Raw genomic sequence first — 23680 nt, 5'->3', positions numbered from 1 at the left:
CCCAGGATCCTGAGCTGGATATCATCATTCTTCTCTTTCTTGGTGATTCCCTTCTGCTTCTGACTCTCTCTCTCTCTCTCTCTCTCTCTCTCTCTCTCTCTCTATCTCTCAGGGTAACTTTTTTTTTTTTGCTGGTGCAGTAAAAGTCTCAGGCTGCCTTGCACCATATGGCTAATAATAATAATAATAATTTCGTATTTATGTACAATTAAAAGTTAATGCTATTATTTGTCGAACCTATGCGAGCTCTCTATGTTAGAGGGCGCAGTAATATATTTGCTACACAGAATATCTTACTACTGCTATTACATGCAGAAGTATGTTACTACTCTACTCTGTGCTATTACGTTACGAATCATAAAGGATATGGCAGTGTAATTCTGCATTGGTATAGTGGCTTTAATATTTGCGTTTTAATATTCAGGGTTAGGGAAGTTCAGGATGCTATGCCGGCGGGGTCTCTTGCATTTCTCAAATTTATGTATTAAATGTCGGATTAAATTGGGTGCTGTGTATTGTACTTCATTGCCCGAAAGTTCATCAGTATCATCCCCAGAATCAATAACAGAAGGTAAGAATAAGATGCCGACTTAAAGTTTTTCCGGCTGACGAGACAAACGATTTTACCCACATGTGTACCTTATTTTATTCACAGATCTGTACTGTAGTCTAGAAAACTGTCCGCCAAACGTACGTGAAAAATTAGAGGGGAAAACTTGAGAATCGACAACCATGGAGTAAACCGCTCCTGTATGGATAAAAACCGCACGGATTTATTCGTTGATTTGATCTGGTGCATGGAGAATTTCGAAAGTTTAAAAATCCAGATACCATGCAAAATTGTGCTAGTTCTCAAAACCAGGGGCGGAGTGGCCATAAGACTTATCGGGGAAACCCTGGTGGCCGGTGTGATTTTTAATATTACATGCTGACCTCCGGTACTGTATTTGTTTTCCCCGCTAAAAATTATTGACCTAGTCCTCCTCTGCTCAAAACTGGCGCTTTTGTGTTATATTTGGATGAATGATGATGATAAGTGTGCGCCGCTTATGTTATTTTTTTATACATCAAACAATATCAAGGAAAAAAAAAAAAAAAGGTTCAAAACGAGTTCAGTAAATCCTAAGTTTTATGGACGTAAGTATAAGGGGGGGGGGAGTCCGTTAAATCGAAAGTTTTTTTTTTTTTCTTTCCCCTGATATCGTTTGTGTCTCACATTATTGCCTGTAACTCTTCTAACGTTTGTATTAGAAATAACGTTAAACATGAGCTGGACATGATCATTCTTCTCTTTCTTGGTGATTCCCTTCTACTTCTGACTTTATCTCTCTCTCTCATGGTAATTCAGAATTTTTTTTTTTTTTTGGCTGGTGCAGCATAAGTCTCAGGTCACCTTGCACCTTATGACTAATAATAATAATAACATTTAAAAAAAGATAAAAATATACCTTGACTCTATTGTTTAACGCAGTAAATGATGATTTAATGTGCCCATTTAGTGTGGCCTTGAATTTTATTCCAGTCAGAACTAAGAAACCTTCATCCATTACTGGTGAACCTACCTGAAAGCGTCTATTTTTTAATATTATTTCACTTACACTGTAAATGAAATAATATTAAGATTAGATGACCACTGCACAATATGACAGTGAGTGTATCCAGGGCCGTGCCGTGCTATGATACAGAGAGGCGGCCGCATCAGGCGGCACCGTAAGTGGGCAGCATAAGCAGCGAAATCAAAATACGGGAAATCAACATGGGGGTGGCATTTTGAAGACTTGCATCATACTGAGAAAATCTACCGCACGGCCCTGAGTGTATCCATAAAGAAACTAGGACACTGCTGTTGGCTTGAGAGTTCCCAGTTCCCCTAACTGACGAGCATACCGTGGAAGTTAAGTGAAGGTTAGATAAGTAAAGCTACCGTGCTTAAAAGATATATTAAATGAAGAATTAAACGTGTGAATTAAATATCCAAGGTGTATTTGGCATCCACAGTGAGCCCTTGGATGTGCACCCTAGTAAGTTTGGTTTTACTTCAGAACATGGGGCACTGTACTTCAGCGAGAAAGAGAGGGGAAGAAGACAGTGATAGGCTAGTGAAGGAACCTCAACTCACCGCTTTCCCCCTCTCCTCGCCTGCCCATTACCGGAGGGGTGTTACATGACATCACAATATGTCGGAACTGAAATGAAGAAAAAGAAACGACAAATCGGCAATTTTTTTTTTTAAACAACTAATAAAAATTTACACCATATGCAACTACTGATTCTTCTCTCCTGTACATTACTAGACAATTTCACTTGCATTAGCAATGAGAATTGCTGATGCACGTCAACAGAAATGCATTATTTTTTTCTGGGGGGCTGCAGCCCCCAGACCCTTGGTTATAAAAACAGAACCTGATACTAACAACTCATACAATTACTGCGGAAAAAAAATCAAATTGTCAAGCAACAACTTGAAAACAAAAAAAACTCACCTCATCAGTCCTTGCATGCCGGCTGGTACACTTCATCAAACATCCACACTGAAAACACTTGTACTTTGAAGCTATCAAATTCACACTCGTACACCATTCAATTACAGTCTTTTTCTAAACCACGAACATGGAATAATAAAAACAATGCACAATTACTGAGGGCAGCAGAGCAGCATGATAATTTTGGCATTTCCCTCAAAAATCAGAAGCGAATTTGCATCCAATCAAACAATCAGAAATACAAAATGAAGTAATTTATACATTCCCAGTAATCAGCCAATCACAGAACTCAACCAGACGATTACTCCGTTCTTCAGCCATGCCCCCAATGCAGTGACTCAGGTGTACCCATGTTCTAGAATTTAGCAGAAAGTTTTTATAACCTTGTGTAGGTACAAAACATTTTAACACTCTTCCACAATTTTTTTTTTTTTTTTTCATTTTATATCAATTGCCATCATTCCTGGTCATTATGAATGAATGTGTAGGATCGATGATTGTGTATGCCATACTGAAATTCACACTGATGTAATTTTAATAGACATATAAATTTATAGGTTTTACTGTTTTGTTGTGAAAAATACCCATAGCATGCCCATTTACATATTTTAAGAGTTTATGTATTTTTATTTAAATTACATAATTTTATCTTAGTTTATTCAGGATTTGAGGTATTGGCAATTGCTTAGTTGTGTTGGGGACCACCACTAGTGCAGTGGTGGTCCCCAACACATTGCCCAATGGCACCATGGCACTTCCAAGGTGTTTTTGGGTGCTTTTGTGAAGAAGTTGGTGAATAATGGCTATAATATAAGTAGGGAATGTACATTAAATTATAAACTCGCAGTGACGTCAACACTGTTTGTGTGCTAAATCTTTGCAGGAAGCAGCACAGTAGTTAAACCACTGTCCTTCTCACACTGGCTGCAAAAGGCTCTGGTTTGAATCCTGTTAATAAAGCAAGGCACTTTATGGGCTTTTTTTCATTGCATGGCTGAATTTGTCTCATGTGACCTCACCCCCCCCCACCACAACCAAATGGATTTTTCATCCAGCAAAACAAGCAAACTCTCCAGTGAAATGCAATTCGAGGTAATTCTTAGTTTGCCTTAATATGACACTTTTTAATCCATGTGCTAAGGCACATCAAATTGATTGTAAGTACTCAACACTTGGTCCTTGAGGTTGTCACAGACATTCTCTCAGATATGCCAGACAAGCTGTACTTGCTACCTGGGAGTCTAAAACGCTGATGGAACTGATATTCGGGTGACACTCAAGTCAAATGGACCCAGTTTCGGCGAAGTCCGGACAGTCTGTGTCAGCCAAATCCTCTGCTTGCACCTTCACGATGGTGGGACTGTTAGTAATCCTGGGTATAACCTCCATGCACAAGTACATGGTGGGTGACCACCCAGGTGTGAACCAACGTAAGCAGGAGTCGAGGTGTGGCGCCCACACCACATGGAGGAACGCCACCCCTCTATGTTACCAGGCAGTACTAGGTGGTAGATGACTCTCATCAACCAGTGAAATACCACCACTTTGCTTATCGGAGGCTTGAAGTGGTGGAACCCATGTTTAGTCTCTAGAGCTAAGTTCCGGTCAACCCTTCCCTATCTCTTCCATCATGCAGTATGATTAATGACTTTTGAGGTTATGATGAACGTCGTGGCGAGATCCAATATTCCTTACATTTTGAGGGTACAGTTCTAAAACGGTGTTCGCAGGCCGGCCGCTAGTTAGTACACCGGACTGAACCTATTGGTAACTCTCTAGGAAGCTTCCGGATCAGCTAGTGTATAATCTTGCTACCTCTACTCTGCCAGATAGTGACTGGAGGCAGTCTGAGTAGTGTGTATGCGGGGACCATTGTCGAGGCCACGTTATGTCAAGGATCTGGGTACATTCTTACCACGTGTACGCCATATCCAAAAATTTCATTACTCCATACAGTATGTCTCACTCACTTTTTCTTACTATTGAATACACCATGAATTGTCAAACTAATAGAGCAAGCTTATCTGCGAAAAGATATAAACCTCCCAAGGACTTCCTAATTCATTTCACAAATATACTTGGTCTCAATTCTAATCTCAACGATGTCCATTTCCACTTGCAGTCTGCCAAACCCCATGTACTTTTTCTGACAGAATCTCAGTTATCGGTTGATTCAACTGCTGTTCATCTCAGATGCCCAAATTATTCGCTGTATGATTCCTTTCGCCTCAAAGGTGGTACTTGTGCATATGTCCGTTCTGATATTCCCTGTCAGAGACTTGGCAATTCGGAATCTCCTCTCTTTGATCTTCTCTGGCTTAAAATCTCTCTACCTCATTGTGTCAAATTCATCTGTTGTCTCTACCGTTCTCCCAACTCCACTAATCACTTGGAGCTCTTTGACTTCCTCTCTTTGCAACTTGACTTTCTCCAGTCCAACTTTCCTAACAGTGAGGTAATTTTCCTTGGTGATTTTAATGTTCTCAACTCCAGCTGGCTTCCGTTTTCTAGTCACACCGACCCAGCTGGTCGAGATGCTGAGGTTTTTGCAATTACTAATGACCTAGCACAGATTGTTCATTTACCTACAAGAATACCAGACAATCCTAATCATACAGCCAATACGCTTGATCTTTTTCTCACAAACAACCCTTCTAAGTACACGGTCGAAGTGAGAGGTCCTTTAGGCACTTCACAACTTGGTGATTGTCTCTTCTCCAATGGAACCTTTATCTCATGGCTATTCCCAACCTCGTGTTGTTTGGCATTACAAGAATGCAAAATGGGATGACCTGCGAAACTTCTTTTCTTCTTTTCCTTGGTCGGATTACTGTTTCAAAAGTTCTGATGTCAACGTTTGCTCAGATCATGTCAGTGAAATTATTCTTGCAGGAATGGAATCCTTTATCCCACACTCCACTTTAAAATCTCGTCCCTTATCTAAACCTTGGTTTTCCAATAAATGTTCTAAGGCTGTTAAAGAGAAGAATGTTGCATATTGTAATTGGCTTGTTTCTAATTCTTCAATTTCATTTTCTGCCTACATCAAAGCTCGCAACAATTGTAAAGCAGTTATTAATCAGTCCAAATTAGAGTTTGAACAGGCTAAGAGTAGAAAACTTGCTTCTTGCCCTAATGGTAGCTGAGCATTCTGGTCTCTTGCCAAAGCTATTGGCCGCAACTTTTGCCCATCTCTGCTCCCACCTCTGTCCAAACCAGAAGGTTCTGTTGTCACTTCAGCCAAGGATAAAGCTGACCTGCTAGCATCCCATTTTTCTTCCAGCTCATGTATTAATGATCTTGGTAAAACACCTCCCACCATTCCCAACACACTCCATTCAATGCCTCCTGTGGTCTTCCGTCAAAAGGATATCAGGAGGATTCTGATGAATCTTGATGCTAAGAAAGCTCCAGGTTCTGATGGTATTTCTCCACTTGTTCACAAAACCTGTGCTCCTGAACTTACTCCTATTCTTTGTCGCCTTTTTTCACTTTCTTATTCCAAAGGTGTTTTTCCTTCTGCTTGGAAATTTGCTCATATCCAGCCAGTTCCTAAAAAGGGTGACAAATCCCTCCCATCCAATTATCGTCCCATTGCAATTACTTCTACTCTTTCTAAAGTAATGGAGAAATCAATTAACCGCCAACTCTTAAACTACCTAGAAACCTTCCGTCTGATCAACGATCGCCAGTATGGATTCCGTCAGTGTCGATCCACTGGTGATATTCTGGATTATGTTACCCATTTATGGACTAATTCAATGGAAAGGTTCAGTGAAACACAAGTAGTTGCTCTTGTCATCTCAAAGGCTTTTGATCGTGTTTGGCATAAAGGTCTTCTAAACAAGCTTCCATCTTATGGTTTGCCAACTGTTTTTAGAAATTGGTTATCCAGTTTTTCTCTCTGATCGCTCACTGAGGGTGATGGTAGATGGCTCTCTGTCTTCTAACTTCTCCACTAATGCCGGTGTCCCCCAAGGTTCAGTTCTTTCCCCCACTCTTTTCCTTTTGTATATCAATGACCCTCTTCCATTGATTGGAAATCCTATCCATAGTTTTGCCGATGATAGCACATTGCATTCCACTTTTCGTTTTGAGAAACCTTGTCCTGCTCAATCAGCTTCAACTTCTCGAAAATCTGCTACCAATTCCTTAAATGCCGATCTTCAGGTAATTCTCCAGTGGGGCAAAGAGAACTTAGTTGATTTCAACCCTTCTAAAACTCAGTCTTGTCTTATATCTCGCAAAAAGGATTCTTCTGCTCCTATGCTTATCTTTAGTGACACTCCGATTTCTAGGCAAAATGATATATCTCTTTTGGGGATTACCCTGACTTCTAATCTCTCTCTTGGCACAAGCACATTACAAATATTGCTTCCTCTGCATCTAAAAAACTTGGTTTTCTCTTTCGCTCTCGCCTTTACTTTTCTTCCAACAGCTTCTCACTCTGTATAAATCGCAAATCCGCCCTGCCATGGAATATTGTTCCCACATCTGGAGTGGTGCCCCCAAAACCACTCTCAGGCTTCTTGATTCCATTCGGAAGAGGGCAGTTAGGTTAATTAATGATTCATCTCTAACAGAGTCTCTCCACTCGCTTTCTCATAGATGTACTGTTTCTACTGCATGCCTCTTCTACAGATACTTCCATGGGCACTGTTCTTCTGAACTGGCTTCTATAATTCCCGCTCTCTCTTTCAAAACAGTCCGAACACATGCAGCCACCAGGCAACATCCATTTACTGTCCAACTTCAAACCCACAGAACCAACTTTTCATCTTCCTCATTTATTCATTCAACTGCCGTTTTCTGGAACAACCTTCCTTCATACGTATTTCCTGAAAATTTCAGTCTACAAAAGTTCAAGTCCAGTGTCAACAAATGTCTTCTTTCGTCTTCTTAACCTCCAACCCAAGCACGGTACTAAGTACTATAGGTTCTAATACCTCTCGTGTTTGGGGTTCACATAGAAAAAAGTAGCAGCTTAATTTTTGGTGAGATATTAGTATCATGTAACGTGCACTGTCTGTTCAGCTGAGGGAATACTGGTTGCCAGCCGTTTGCTAGTAAACTTGTGGGAACACTGTAACTGTTCATGGAATGTGGGCTGTACTAGAAAATTGTGATGTTACTGTTTTCTCTTGTATTTTGTGGTTATATACTTGGAATTCTTCTGTACACTAAAAGTACTATGTTTTGGTTCAATTTAAATGGTTGTTGCCTGCCATTCTCTCTTAAACTCTCAAATGTGTCCAGCACAAAAGGTTGGGGGAATGTTGACCTAGTGGGTAGTGCTGGCTTTCATCTGTATATAACTGAAAATTATATACATTATAATTTTACTTTATATAATTATACTTCACAATTATATACAACAGAATAGCCAAAGATTTAACATAAATGATCTTTACAAGATGTAACATACAGATCATGGCCATTCTGTCCTTTGTAATGGTGAAGTAGCAATGACATCAATCACTGAAGAAGGGGTAGAAATGTATTAGGAAATGTCTCATTTTTATCTGTATGAAATTTCAGATGGAAATACACAGATAGTTTAGTTCACACATAGGTAGAAGTGCTTTCATTGTCCTTTTAATATAATTTACATTTACTTATGCATCATGCTACTCAAGTAATATCTAAGATTTGAGAGCTTGAATAAATAGCCTTACCACGGTTAAATTACTATCCTAAGACTGTGAACTCAGAATATCAGACGAAGCCCAGACATTTCACATTGGCATTTTCAAGTTGGGTATGAGAAATTTAACTGTAATGTAAGAATATAATTTATTATATTCTTACATCTTATTATAGTCATATCTTATTATTGTTGTTGTGGTTATTATTTAGTACAGGCACTCCCTGGCTTACGTAATACTCAACTTGCGTAAATTCGACTTTATGCAAGTTTTTGCCGGCCGGTGAAACTTAAAAAATATTGTGGAAGTGTATTTTGCATCCCATAGGAATAAATGGAGGTATCGTTAAAATATCGTTTTTTTTTTTTTTGGTAATTTGTTCCAAGACCTTGGAAGTTGAAATTTTCGCTATAAAGCTATTTATCTCTCTAAAAGGTCATTTTTATAATGGAAATTGCACTATACTTTTATCGTTATCATATGTTCCGTTATAAGAATCAATTTTGAACACCTTTATGATATTTTTCTAAAACGCATTTCTGGAGGTCACTGCCATAAGGGTGCCTCCGTAGCCAGGTGGGAAGGAGCAGCAGTGTGTAGCACATGCTTCTTGATTAGACCAGGGTTTGAGCCCGTCACCACCAAATACGGAGGATGCGGAAAGGTCAGGGAATGACCACCGCCTATTCCCAGAGCAATATGGCCTTAGTTGCTAATGCTCCTAAAAACCAAATAACAAACAAACACTACCATAAAACAATAAAAACAATTTGCACTTTTGGGTTTATTGGGCTTTTCCGTTAGTGCAATCTATTAAAAACAGGTAGTAAACTCTATCTTATTGCTTTTGCAATAATACCGATAACTGAAATTCTGTGGGTTTTTACGTTACGGTATTATGGTGAAATGAGTTCCCCTTCACGTAAATCTTCAATCGTATAAAAAACATGAATAAATTTTCAGAATCTTCTCTTCGTTCCTATATTTACTTATTACAATGGTGAAGGGAAAGGGACCAACAGAAAGTGCAAGTGCTGGCAGTGCTAGGAAATGAAACAAAATTGATTTAGAAATGAAGATGATTAATTAAGAAGTATGAAGCAGGACAAAGTTTGTCATCTATTGCACAGAATTAGGTCTCGCTGCTTTAACAGTGAATATTATTGGGACAGTGTGTGCATAAAAGAACATGTTAAAGGATCAACTCTTTAAGATCAACATTGATCACAAAATAGCATTCAGGTGCTATATATCGAATATGGGAACGCTATTAATAATATGGATGGAAAATCAGATTCAGAAACGAGTGCCCTTGAGTCTAATGAAACAGCATCAGCAGCATATTAACATCTAAGACGGTGTACATGGTGGCCAGTGCATCTGGTGTACATGGTGACCATTGTGATCCTGTCAGTTTTGTATAACAAAAACGAGAGGAGTGTGTTATAGGCCTAATGACTGTGATGAATATAAAAAACAACTATACAGAGAAATAGTGGGCTAGTAAATCAGAATGTCTTATAATGGGGAATTTTAACTTTCCAGATATTGACTCTAAATTGTGGGTTGGTCACTACTCACACACTAGCAAGGCTTTTGTGGATTTATTGGATGATTTTGGTTAGCAGCATATTAGAGAGCGGCAACAAAAAGTGTACTCTTGATCTGATTATCAGCAGTGATTCTATATGCAATAAGAATTTGCAGGTAAAAGAACCTCTGGGTGGGCAGTGATCATAGCATGCTGATTTACTCAGGTTTATTAATGATCCATCTTGTAAAGCCTCTCCACGCTCTTTCTCATAGACATTCAATGTTTGCTGCATGCCTTTTCTGTAGATTCTTTCATGGGCACCGTTTTTCTGAATTGGCATCTGTAATTCCTCTTCTCTCTTCCAAAACAGCCCAACACCTGCTGTAACTAGTCAGCATCCATTTATTGTCCAATTCCAAACTCACAGAAACAACTTTTAGTCTTCCTCACTTATCCCTTCAACTTCTGTGTTCTGGAACAACCTTCCTTTGCATGTGTTGCCTGAAAAGTATAATCTACAGAAATTGAAGTCTAATGTCAACAAGCAGCTTCTGTCTTCTCAACCTTGAACCCACACACAATACTAAGTACTGTAGGTTCTAATACCTTTCGTGTTTGTGGTTTTCATTAAAAATAAAATTCAACATGTTAATTTAGTTGTTGAAATGAAAATTCACTGGAATGTTTGTGAATATTTTCAAACTTACAGGTTAATCATTCCTACTTCTTTAATTGACACTGACAGAATTTATTTGATATTAATTAAAGGAAAAGTAAGTTAAAAATTGAAGCAAAACGAAATTGATAATTTATGATGGTTTCATCATTAATATACACCTGTAATCTTGAATTTTGCCGAATTTGCTAATAAATTCTTTGCGTAGTCTAATTTATACTAAAATTGGCCTAAATTTAATAAATAGATGTAATGTGTAAATTTTACCTGCAAATTACCTGCCTTTTACCTGCAAATTCACTTTGGAATTCTGCTTAAATAAACACATGATATTTACTGTAATTGATATCATGCACAGTGTCTCAAAATCGATAAATGAGTTGTATAAACCCATCAACAGGAAAATAGATTGTGCACATGTCAAAATTCAAGAAAGAACACTTGCTTTTGTTTTCAATTTCTGAGTGAAAACAAAGCTGTGTGCCTCATATCATCACGGAAGTAAATTTTGCCATCCTGTGTCTTACTGTCTGCATGTTAATGATTCATTCCCCCTGCTCATTTGATCAAGAACCAATCACGAACAGCCCTTTCTGTACATATGTAAACACGTCTTACACATTTATCTAGAACAAAAGTTCAGGACAATGTTATGGGCGTAAATTCACTTTGTGTGACTTTTAAAGGTATCATACGTTCTAAATTTGATTTCATGGATATTAATGTGCTTTCCACATAAAGTTCAAGCTGATTGGTTGCTGAATTTCTTTAAAATGAGGAACGTACCAACTGTGTGGTACTACACTTAAGGTGGTAGAAAATGAAAAAGACCTGGGAGTAATTGTGCAGTCAGATATGAAGTTTTCTGAGCAATGCAGATAGGCTGCCAGGGCAGGTCATGGGATTTTGTCAATGATATACAGGAATTTTGCTAGTAGGGAAAAGGAGGTGATTGTCCCTCTGTATAAGGCAATGGTCAGGCCACGCCTTGAGTACTGTGTAAGGGTCCGGAGGCCTCATTTTAGGAAGGATGTAGATTTGCTTGAACGTGTACAGAGAAGGGCAACAAGATTGGTGAGGGGAATGAAGGGATCCTCTTACCAAGAGAGGCTTAAGTTCTGCAAATTGCAGTGGCTGGAGACTAGGCACCTGCGAGGTGATCTGATTGAGGTGTATAAGGCCTTGAATGGCTTGAGCAGGCTGAATTCTGATGGGATTCTTCCACTTGTTCAGATTACAAACCTAAGGGGAGCATAAATTCAAATGAAGAAAAGATAAATGTGGAATAGATGGGTGGAAATTTGCCTTTAGCCAGTGGGTGGTTAATTGCTGGAATAAACTTCTATCTGTCGTGGAAGTTGATAGGTTAAATAAATTTGAGGAACTGTTTTTGTAAATTTTTTTTTTTTTGGCTGATGCTGCATAAGCTCATACACTTGCTTTCTTGCGTCACATGCCACTACTACTACCAGTTGAGTATGTTTGGAATGGTTTGGGGAGATGAATTGGAGCACATTGTTTTTCCTTGAGAACCCTCCACATGCCAAGTCTGTTCTTGCAGGAGTGAGAATTAACCACCATGAGGCCTTATCGTAGACCTTGTAAACAATATAAGAGCTTGTTTTGAAAGTTGATGGCTCTCGAGGGTAATCATTCTACATTAAATGTCTAAGTTATGTGGTACTGGCCATCACTTTTGAGTGGTCATGAGCCAATGATTATAATTGTGAAAGCAAGAATATTTCTTTTCAAACTGAGTATTATTGAGTCTTACTTAATATTCTTCAACAAAATATTTGATTGAATTTCATCAGGTACACTTTTTTATTTGACATTTCTGATTTTATGGCTGTAACTTAACTTTTGGATATCAGTGTATAAATTCATTATGTCCACAGTAGTAATTGCCTATGCATCCATATATACAGACTGCAATTAAATATCATTGTTTTCAAATCATTGCTTGTTTTTTCTTATAGGTTAAAAGGTATGGAGGCAAGGGAAGTTGTTTCCTTATGCAGATAGGAAATACAGTAAACCCTCACTAATCCAGTTACGGTTAATCCAGATCAAAATATGAAAAATTCTGGTCACAGTTGAGTACTTTGAAAGCCATGTGGGATTTAGGAGGGCAGATGAGTAACTCTCACTGCATGCTGATTGACTGCGCAGAGAGAGAGAGAGAGAGAGAGAGACTTTGTCTTTTACATTACGTTGTTTTGCGTGTTGTTCAGTATTTTTGTTGAGTCGGACAGATGTTATTACTTATATCATTTCATTTGCGTACTCCTTTATACATATGTACATAAGTTAACATATTTTATATAATTATGGGTTCTAAAGAATTAAGTTAAATTAAATAATTGTACTTGTAAAAACTATAAAAGTGAAATAAAGAGAAAACACTTTACTTTAACTATCATTAACAAGCTCAAAGTGATAGAACAACTTGAAAATGGTGTTCCTGGAAAAAAAAAAATGCTGAAGAATTTGGTGTTGGCAAACAGGCCGTGTTAGATATTTAAAAACAAAAATAATCTATAAAGACATTTCCTTTAAAATTCGATGTGAGAGCAGTGGCAGCTCGTGACTGTGATGTATTGGGGTGCTGCTTTTTAAAGTTACATTAAATTGTCTTGGTTATAAGACATGTAGACATAGGTAGTAATAATAATAAGCGAGTTAAAAATACTACAAAACATTAACCGGACTCTTACCATTAACAGACTTGGGTAATCATGAAATTTTATTTAAAAATAAAATCCGTTCTTTGGTTTTTTTTTGAAAATAGATTCTTTTTCATTCAAGTTTGGTGACTGTTCATATTGGCACTGCTTGCTCTGCAGTTCCTTTGCCTTGTTTTGTCACCTCTAAGAAATGCGTATTGGCAACCTGCTAACTAGGCATTGACTGAATCACTGCAACCAAAATGTGGAACTGTGTAACGCACAGTTCCGCCTACGGTTATACTTCAAAGTTAAACGATTTCGTGTTTTTATTCGTTTATTATTGAAATGATTATTGGAAATAGAGGATGAGTATATAATTGTAGGACCTGTTAATAAAAATATTCATTGCGTTGCATTGTTCTTCACAAAATTTCATATAACTCCATTGACTGTATATTTAGATTTAAAAAGCTGGGGTTGCTGCAGTTCCGCAGTGCCTACTAATGAGCTGCCCCTGTGTTGGGAGTGATAAAAGAAGTGCATCAAATAGATAGACATTAAAAAAAGCCAAAAGTGTTGCTGGAAGAAGCTGTATTAAGTGGTATTCACAGCAATGATCAAGTGGCGTTGGTGTGCAATGCCAGCGCCACCTGATAAATGTATAAACAGACAAAATATTTATCCATTAGTTGATGGATAAACGTATTGTCTTTTATAGTTTTTAAATAAAGGCTCTACAATGATAATTTTTTTTATTTTCATCAGCAAAATCATTAAATTTTCCATTTATTTGTGTTCTAAGTTTTTTTTGTCTTTTAGGACTGTATTTTGCTTCACTAATCCGGATGACCTCTCCCCCAATTACTCCAGATTAGCAAGGGTTTACTGTATATCCATGATGATTTCAGGACAGAACAGACAGACAATGTTCAGATATTTCTTAGGATGCCTGAGTACATAACTTTTGAGTGTCCAAATCCAGTTAATGAGCTGTAGGTTTGACACTTATCTTGCAGATGCTTTGTTTGAATCTTTGGTGCCTGTAATACATATGTATGTAATAACTGCTAAAAGTTGTAAACTATCTCAGATCAGTTAACTCACTGATAACCCTGTTGTTCTCCTGAGACTGCCTTCCTTGATTGCAACTGTTTCCCAGAGTTAAACTCATTTGAACATTAATGGCATAAATGAAGTCAAATGACTGCTTGTGGTACACATCAACTATCATGCCAGTACAGTTGTTGATCTGTACCCAGTAATTCACTCTGATTATCCTATTAGTATGATGCTGTGCATCATATTAATGGGATAGTTAAAGCAAATCTGGTAGTTATAAAATATGGAGGGAAAGGGTGATAAACATAAGAATTATAAATGTGTGCTTATGATACCCTATATTACATTTGATTTTGAAAGAATATTTTGGAAGTCACTAATGAAAGTACATTTTCTTGCTGAGATTCTTGTTTTCTCTACAGTCAAGGCTATTTCTGATTGCATGGCCACCTTTACATTATAAAAAATATAACACCCCCTCCATATGTCTTATTTATAGTTGTTCAAATTTTTAATAATGAACACAACTTTTATGTATAGTACTGTTCAATTACAGAAAGAAAATAATATTCGCTGGAGTTAATTTAAATGTCTGGCTGCTCTTGAAAATTTTAATCTTACTTGGCTGTCTGCATGTAAACAAAATAGAAAACAATAATTAGTTGTGATTGCCAAACTTAATATCTAATAAAACTTAATTCCAGCCAACATAAATTCTCTGAAAGTGACTTGCTTGATGCAGAAGTATCTCATAATTGTTCTGAGGCAACCTCTCCTACTCAGGGAAGTCCAGTACAGTGTTAGATAGGTGTTTGTGTTTTGGTGATTGGTAGCTATATTCATCTTAAGATTTTTTAACACATTTCTGGTTATGTTAATGGAAATTGCATGTGTAAAATTTTTTTTTTTAGGTAACCTTTCATTTATTTGCATTTTTCCACGTGCATTTAGCTACTGAACAAGAGTTTCGCAAGCTAGAAATCTATGCTAAAAAAGGCCCTATTAAAAATAAAATGGATAAAGCACCATGGAAGCAAGAGGTATTTGGATTTTAACTTTTATCATTAATTTTATTCATTTAAAATTACTGATATGCTATCATTGATTAATGCTTAAGTTGATAATTGTAAGGGTGGATAGAGAATATGCTGGCAAATGGAACACTATAGTAGCAGTTACAGCTTATAAATGAGTAAAAATGAAGTTTCTGTAAATTATTGATAAATATTTTCTTTCTCTTCAGTGTTACAAACTTCAGTTACAAAAAGAAAATAATATGTTGGAATTAAAACTTAAAAATATCTGGCTGCTCAAGTTTGTTTTATTTGGTTTTTAGGAGCTTAGCAACTAAGGCCATATTGCTTCGGGGATATGCGATGGTCATTCCCTGACCTTTCTGCATCCTCTGTATTTGGGGGTCACGGGCTCGAACCCCGGTCTAATCAAGAAGCGTGTGCTATGCACTGCTGCTCCTGGCTACGGAGGCGCTATCTGGCTGCTCTTGGAAATTTTAGTCTTATTGGGGTGAATAGATCACTCCTCCAGTCACCTCTTTATCTTGGCTGCCATTACCTCATCTTAACACATGCTATGAAGTTTTCAAGTTGAGTAGATATGCATTCCATTGTTAACAAACTGTATGAATAGAATTTGACAAGACCCTCGATCCGAGGATCTCTTTAGAAGATATGCAGACAGAGAAGACTTGAGAAGGCCACTAAACACTTTCTTATGAGCTACTTGACCAGTTCTAGCAAAACATATGTGGCAGTAGCAGTTCAAGCTTTTAAATGCACTGGATGTATTCCATTTCATTTAGTTGTGAATTCTGCAATTTTTAAAAGGGGGAAGTTTCTGCATTTTTTTGCTATAAATTTTTATTTTCCCAGTTGCCATTTTTGTGTATCATTATAGAAAATTTACTTTCATTCAGTACTCTGCACATATTTACATTTCATAGTAAATTCCTTAAGTGCATATCAGAAATCTTCATTCACCCTTGTGTACTATTTTAGCAAAATCTTTACACACAGATCACTTAATTTTCAGAATACATGAATGGCATCCAGGTTCCAGCCAAATAGAGTGAACTTGGTACACTATCCAGGAGAGGTTGATGCTCTTCTCCTTCTGAAGGGGTTCTGATACTCATGTTGAGACAGTCCAAGTTATAGTTTATGGGACTATAATCTGTATAGACACAGATTATATATACAGTAAACCCCCGCTTTTCGCAGGGGTTACGTTCCTGAGAAATGACGCGAATACCGAATATATAAGAAAAACTACTCTAAAATTTTGTCTATGTATGTATTACAGGTAGTTCTCGATTTTACGAGTTAATTTGTTCCTAGCGTGTGCTCATAAAGCGGGAATTTATTTCCCATAGACATATGTTAAAAATAGGGGTTAAGTTATCAACAATGAAATTAGTTAGCTAATTAGTTTGTTTAAACAATGATTGATTTATCGAAACAAAAACATAGCCTGTAAAATTAAGCAAATTATAATAATAGAGAAATTATTTACGACTTACAAATGTTAAAGAATGTTTATTCTTCATCATCGTCATTGACTAAATGCACACTCGTTGATCACTCATTATTGGCTCAGCACTCGTTGGTTTGTTGCACCAGGAGTGGTCTTCTTCAGAAATATTTCTAGAGGTGTTTATTTCCAAGATAATCTTCTCTTTTAATTATAAATTTCACGATTGCATGCGTAAGCATTTTTTAACGGCACATACAAATTGCAACTAACATGATTCGCGTGGAGTAACAAGTTTACGAAGCTTAAAAAAAAAAGAAATGAAGAGAAGATTCTGAAAATTTATGTTTTTTATACGATTGAATATTTCAGTAAAGGGGAAACACATTTCACCATAATAATAATGTAAAAAAAAACCCACACAATTCCAGCTATCGGGGCGCCTCCGTAGCCAGGTGGGAAGGAGCAGCAGTGCGTAGCACATGCTTCTTGATTAGACCGGGGTTCGAGCCCGTCACCACCAAATACGGAGGATGCGGAAAGGTCAGGGAATGACCACCGGAGCAATATGACCTTAGTTGGTAATGCTCCTAAAAACCAAATAACAACAAAAATCCAGCTATTGGTATTTTTGCAAATGCAGGAAGATTGAGTTTACTACCCGTTTATAATTGCTTGCAGAAAGTAACAGAGAAGCCCAATAAACCGGAAAGTGCAAATTGTTTTTATTGTTTTATGGTAGTGACCTCCAGAAATGTGCTTTAGAAAAATATCACAAAGCCATTCAAAATTGGTTTTTATAACTGAACATATGATGACGATGAAAGTGTAGTGCATTTTAATGATTTGAATTGGTAACTAATACAATTTAAAAACCATGCTCATGACCTTTTATATGGCCTTAAGGTTATGCTCGTGATCTTAAAAATGACATTTTAGAGAAATAAATAGCTTAGTTATACAGCGAACATTTCAACTTCCAAGATTTTGAAACGAACCACCAAAAAAAAGTGTCATTGGGTTTACATTACGATATTTTAACGATACGATAGTGTCTCCTGATTTATATTGTAAATCGGGGTACACTGTATTGTGTAGCTATGCACGTGGTTTGGAATGCAGTATTTATGAATGTTTAACATTCATTTTTTGCAATTAATGTTCATATTTTCGATTTTGTTGATACTTGATACTTGGGGAAAAAACTCGTAAACCCGGGAACTTGTAAAGCGAGAATTGCCTGTATATGTACCTACATAATATGATTGTGTACATAGACAGTACTTAGTGAAACACAAGCATGAGGTATTGAAATGAAAGTAAAAAACAATTTAATGTTAAATGTAACATTTATTAGAAATTTCAAACAAATCTTTGACTTACAAATGTTAAAGCAATAACAATAACTCGTAATTGAAGTTTGTTTCTTCATTTTTATTATTGAGCTCCTTTTTGGATTTCCCTGTAAGGCAAGAGTAATTGTTCTAGGCCTCGTTTAAACTTGATGCTTCATTACAAATTAGGATCCACATCCACCACCTTTTCTGAAAGTTGTATGGAGAGGCTCAAGATTTCCTTTTTAATGGTTTATTTAAAAAATTCTGGTCTAACATCAAAATATTCCTCCTCGCGATCATTTTGGTTCTCATTTGACCTTGTCGCTAATTCATCCAACTCTTCTATTGTAAGTTCATCTGCCTGAGTCAATAAGTTTCTGAATGTCTGTTGCAGTGATGTTTTCAAAGCCCCCTTCTTCTATTCCCTGTGTGATTGCTACAATATCGGCAACCAGTTCATTGACACTGGGGATTGTTTTAGCAGCAACCACTTCTGGCCACAATTTTCGCCAACACACGTTAATTGTAGATGCTCTTTTCTCATCAACCTGATCAACATCAATGCCTTGATGTTGATCAGGCAGTCTGCGATATTATAATTTTTCCAACTCTGACTTATAGTTAAGTCTGATTCCCTTTCCATTTTTTAAATTAAGCCAGTAAAACTTCTCCTGACATAGTAGGACTTAAACGCAGCAATCACACCTTGTCTCGTGGTTGTAAATGTGATGTGGCGTTGAGTGGCAAAAACACAATTTCAACATTTGGGTGGTCAAATGATAGATTGCTTGGATGCCCTAGCACTTAATGAGTAAGAAGCAGAACTTTGAAAGGCAAAGATTTTGAAGCTAAGTAACTTTCCACCTCTTGCACAAAGCTATCATTAAACCGCTCTCTAAAAAGTGTAGTTTTTACCCAGGCTTTTTTATTGGATTTCCGATAAATGGAAGATGTTCTTTATTCTTTTCCTTCAAAGCACATGGATTCTGCGATTTATACACGAGGATCGGTTCATGCTCATGTATAAATGTGTCACGATCATGTGTCCACTAGCGTTTGCACAAAACAAAAGAGTAAGCCTATCTTTGGAAGCTTTGAATCCAGGAGCAGATTTTTCATTTTATGTTAAGTATGTTCTAGCTGGCATTCTCTTCCAAAACAACCCAGTTTCGTCTGCATTGAACACTTGTTTGGGAACATATCTTTTTTTCTTTGTCCTTAATTTTTTTAATTCAGTCAGGAAACTTTCTGCAGCCACGAAATCCACTGACGCAGACTCACCTACAAGTTTCACTTTATGAACACCATGTCGATTTTTAAACCTTTCAAACCAGACTTTGCTATCTAAAAAACTTATCCTGCCAGTGCTATCACCAGTTTCACTAAAGTGTTGATAAAGGTGTTTTCCCTTTTCATGAATGATGAGTGAACTTAACGGAATTTTATTTCGAGTTCGGTCTTCTATCCACAGATTTAAAGCTTTTTCCTTTTTTTCTAATTTAACATCATGAGTTACAGAGCAAATTTTTGAAGCAATTAGTGTGTTTTCACAGACACTATGGTGGATTTTTTCTTCCGATTTCTTATTTGATTGTACCGTTAACTCAATGATTTTATAATGTTTTGCCACTGATGCAACACTTTCACCATTAGAAATTTTGTCTAATAACTTAATTTTACTCACTAATGTTATCACCTTCTTTGATCTTTTCACAGTTCCCTTGTTATTCGTAGCCATATTTTCGTAGGGGGTTAGAAAAGAACTTGTCCACAACAAAGTCACTTTCTTTTACCCGTTAACACACTCGAAAAAGTCTGTTCACACTAACACACTGCAAAATGGTATATTTTTCACTTTCGTAAGCATATCAATTAAAAGCAAATGACAGAACCTTCCATGACATCACATAACACATACTGAACAAGGATTAGCGGGAAACATCTGCCCTTGTGTGATTGTGTCCCCCTCCCCCCCACTGAGTGTTATTTTGACTGGGCAAGATTTTTTTAGGTTTCATTTTATATTAAACCCACTGCCGCGAATACAGATACTGCGAATAGCGGGGGTTTGCTCTATACAGTTGTCCCCCACTATAGCATGGTTCAGTTCATTCAGCACTTGTTTGTTATAACACTCTGTATTTTTTGATACTCTCCCCCAGAGTTGCACTCTGTACTCTCAGAATAGCACTGTTCATTCCAAACAGCTTGGGAGGGCTACCCATTAGCAGGTGTGTGGGCCTGAAAGGCCCTGTTGATAAAGAAATTTTAATGCTCTTCAGTTTGGTTTTCCAATGAACTGCAGTTCACAGTGCTTTCCCTCAAAGCAGTGTTCTTTAATTTAAATTTACAAACGTAGTAATAAAAGAGATACTGTAATTAAAGAGAAAACAGCTGAATTTCCAGCCAACTTAAAATGCTGTAAAGCTTTTCCACTTTATGACAAGGAGAAAATTTGAAAACTGTCTCTTTATTTCCCGAATAGTAATTTTTTGTGTTTATGAGTAATTTATATTTTTGTGTTAATATTTGTAGTTATTTGTACTGGCACAAGTTTTCTGTGTCTACGGCTGTAAAACTGTTTTTTGTGACACCACATTGCATATAAACAAAGATACAGTATACCCTTTATATAAAATTCATGAGAGGGAGTTTGCTTTTAGCTGAAACCAACTCCTGCTTATGATTTCAAACTGAAAACAGCATTGCACTGATCTCATCGATGCTGTGTTCAGTTTAGCTTTGAATTCCAGTCAGTTCCTGTGTATTTATTGTTTATGTGCATTTTGTGTGTGTGATTGATTTTAGTTTGTGTTGGTTTCAACTTCTATTTTTCTCGTTTTTTTAATGGTCTCAAAAAGATCAAGTGAGTAAGCCATTAATGATAATGTGGAGGGTGAAAAGTCATCGGAAAAGCTTTTCATTAGAAACTAAATTGAACATTCAAAAAAAAAAAACCGATTTGGGAGAGTGCTGGATTAATTGGTTTTGAGCAATATGAAAATTATTTATTTATTTATTCAGTCATTGACTGATGATATATTAAGGAATCCTTATGTGCTGTGATGTAACAACTAGATCGTAGGTATAGCTTAGCTTAATTATCAGCACTCACCTCATAGTAATCTGTTTAGTTTGATGAAAGTTTCAACACGTACATGATAGGTGGAACAGGACCAGGGTATGTCTGCCAGGGGCAAAGTTTGATGACGTTGTAGAGCGGATATCATCTTTTAAGGACACAAAAGGTGATATAGTTGTACACGTTGGCACTAATGATATTAAGAGTAGGAGACCGGCAGAGTTACTTAACAAGTACAGGTCACTGTTGAAAAAAAGCCGTGAATTAGGGTTGAATTTGAAAGTGTCTGCAATTCTGCCCAGACACGATAGCAGGGAGTATATGATGAGAGCCCTGTCGATCAATTCGGCCCTGGAAAGATTGTGCAAGGCTCAAGGGGTAGAATTTTTTCAGCCTGGTCTGTACTTGTTAACAGGAGAGACTGCTTCCACAGCGATGGGATACACTTAAATAGAAAGGGTGCAAGAATGTTTGCTGATGCTATTGAGGCAGTGTTAGGTGGGTCGGAAAACTGCTAGATTGGGGGGATACAAGGACTAATAGATTAACAGTAGCCACTGCCAGAGGTGAAAGTGATTCTTGCACTGCTTCTATTGGAATGAGCTGCAGCCTGGAAAATGAGATGCAGGATATTTCAGAGACTGCTGGGAATCATTGGGGTACAAGTAAACACATGGGTTGTGTTAGGGTAGCTAAGAAAAAGAACAGGTGCATGTATACTTGCGTGTACACCAATGCTAGGAGTTTAGTAAATAAATTTGATGAATTTGAGGTATTGCTCATAACATCAAAGGCAGATATTGTTGGGATTTCAGAGACGTGGTGTCACACAGATATAAGGAATGCAGAACTGGAATTTGGGGAGTACAATGTCTCCAGAAGGGATAGACAGGATAGGAAGGGAGGAGGGGTTATGCTATTAGTTAAGAAATACATAAAATCCAAGGAAGTGAAGCCAGTCACATTGCTGGACAGTGCAGTGTCCAGTCAGTTTGGTGTGACATAAGCATTGGGAGATCAAAATGGAGAGTAGGAGTGTGCTATAGGCCTAATGACTCTGATGACTATAATAAGAAAGTGTACAGGGAAATAGAGTGGGCCAGTAAATCAGAGAGTCTTATAATGGGGGATTTTAATTTCCCAGATATTGACTGGAATTTGGGGGCTGGTCACACACTAGCAAGGCTTTTGTGGATTTATTGGATGATTGTTTTCTACATCAGCATGTTCGGGAGGCAACTAGAGGGAGTAATACTCTTGATTTGATTATCAGTAGTGATTCTTCATGCATTAAAAATCTGCAGGTAAATGAACCACTAGGTGGCAGTGATCACAGTGTGCTGAAGTGGGATTTACTCAAAGAAGTAACTACCATTAGGGGTAAAGGGAATGGTTATTACTTTCGTAAAGGCGACTACGATGGATTGAGGCAGTATTTAAATTCTATACAGTGGGACCAACTGATGATGATGTTACCATCAGCAAATTCAAAATGGGAAGCATTCAAAGAATTTATCTTGGAAGCTACTAGGCTTTACATACCAACTAAGAAATATTGTTCAAGGTTTAGGCCTAAGTGGATGTAAGATGAACTAATGAGACATATTGCAGAGAAGAAACATGCATGGGATACATAAATTTAACACGTGACACAGAAGCCTATGATAGATACAAGTTGATCTGTAACCAAGTTACAAAGGAGGTTAGGCAGGCGAAGGCAAATTACGAGAAATCTTTGGCAAGGGATGCAAAGAAAAACAGCAAAGAGTTCTTTACTTATGTAAACTCTAGAAGGAAGAGGATGAATCAGATTGGGCCACTTGATATCGATGGTTGAACTGTTCACGATCCTGCTCAGGTAGCTAACAAACTAAATGAATATTTTTCATCGACATTCACACATGAGGAGTTATTCAGCGAGGGGAATGCCAGAGGTGTATTCAACTCTGGCAGTAAGCTAGAGAATCTTGTAATAACTGAGAGTAAAGTGGAGGAGAAATTGTTGAAGATAAATACAAGAAAGGCACCTGGGGTGGATGGGATCTATCCAGTTATATTAAAGGAGGCAGCAAAGGAAGTAAGACCCTTAGCCATAATTATGAGAGCTTCCTTGGACTCAGGGGAAGTACCCATGGATTGGAGATGTGCAAATGTGACCCCAATTCACAAAGGAGGATCAAAGAGCGACACAAGTAATTATAGACCTGTTAGTTTAGCTTCTGTTCCCGGAAAATTAATGGAGGGACTGGTTAAAGAAGCACTGCAGGATCATCTAGACAAGACTTCAGTTATAGCTCAGACACAGCATGGTTTTGTTAAGGGGAAGTCTTGCCTGACCAATTTGATTGGATACTATGATGCAATCACAAAAGAACTGGATGCAGGGAATAACTTTGATGTTATATACTTGGATCTTAGGAAGGCTTTTGATACTGTTGCACATGGAAGACTGCTGCACAAATTGGAGCAGTGTGCCATTGGAGGCAAATTGCTGCTATGGATAAAGGTGTGGTTGAGGGGGAGAAGACAGAGAGTGGTAATCAATGGACACTGCTCATCGTGGACTAATGTTATTAGTGGAGTCCCTCAGGGTTCAGTATTGGGTCCATTATTGTTTTCTGTATTTATAAATGATATTGATGATGGTATATCAAGCTTAATGTCCAAGTTTTCAGACGATACTAAGGTTGGCAGGGTTGTCAAGGACA

General features: G+C 37.4%; 1 protein-coding gene across 1 annotated transcript in view; it reads left to right on the top strand.

Annotated features, from left to right (window-relative positions):
• Positions 1–336: 336 nt before the first annotated feature.
• Positions 337–23680, top strand: part of mRpS35 (mitochondrial ribosomal protein S35) — a 157091-nt gene continuing 133747 nt past the window's right edge. The window contains exons 1-2 of the mRNA XM_090375310.1: positions 337–571; positions 15018–15106. Of these exons, the coding sequence (XP_090231436.1) occupies positions 442–571; positions 15018–15106 (219 nt within the window). The 5' untranslated portion in view covers positions 337–441. The remainder of the gene's footprint in view (positions 572–15017; positions 15107–23680) is intronic.

This window comes from Mastigoproctus giganteus, chromosome 6 (assembly GCF_048544385.1).
Source record: "Mastigoproctus giganteus isolate SK-2022 chromosome 6, ASM4854438v1, whole genome shotgun sequence".
In the NCBI taxonomy this organism is placed as follows: Eukaryota; Metazoa; Arthropoda; class Arachnida; order Uropygi; family Thelyphonidae; genus Mastigoproctus; species Mastigoproctus giganteus.
The sequence above is the reverse complement of the archived record's forward strand: the minus strand, read 5'-3'. Positions and strand labels throughout refer to the sequence as shown.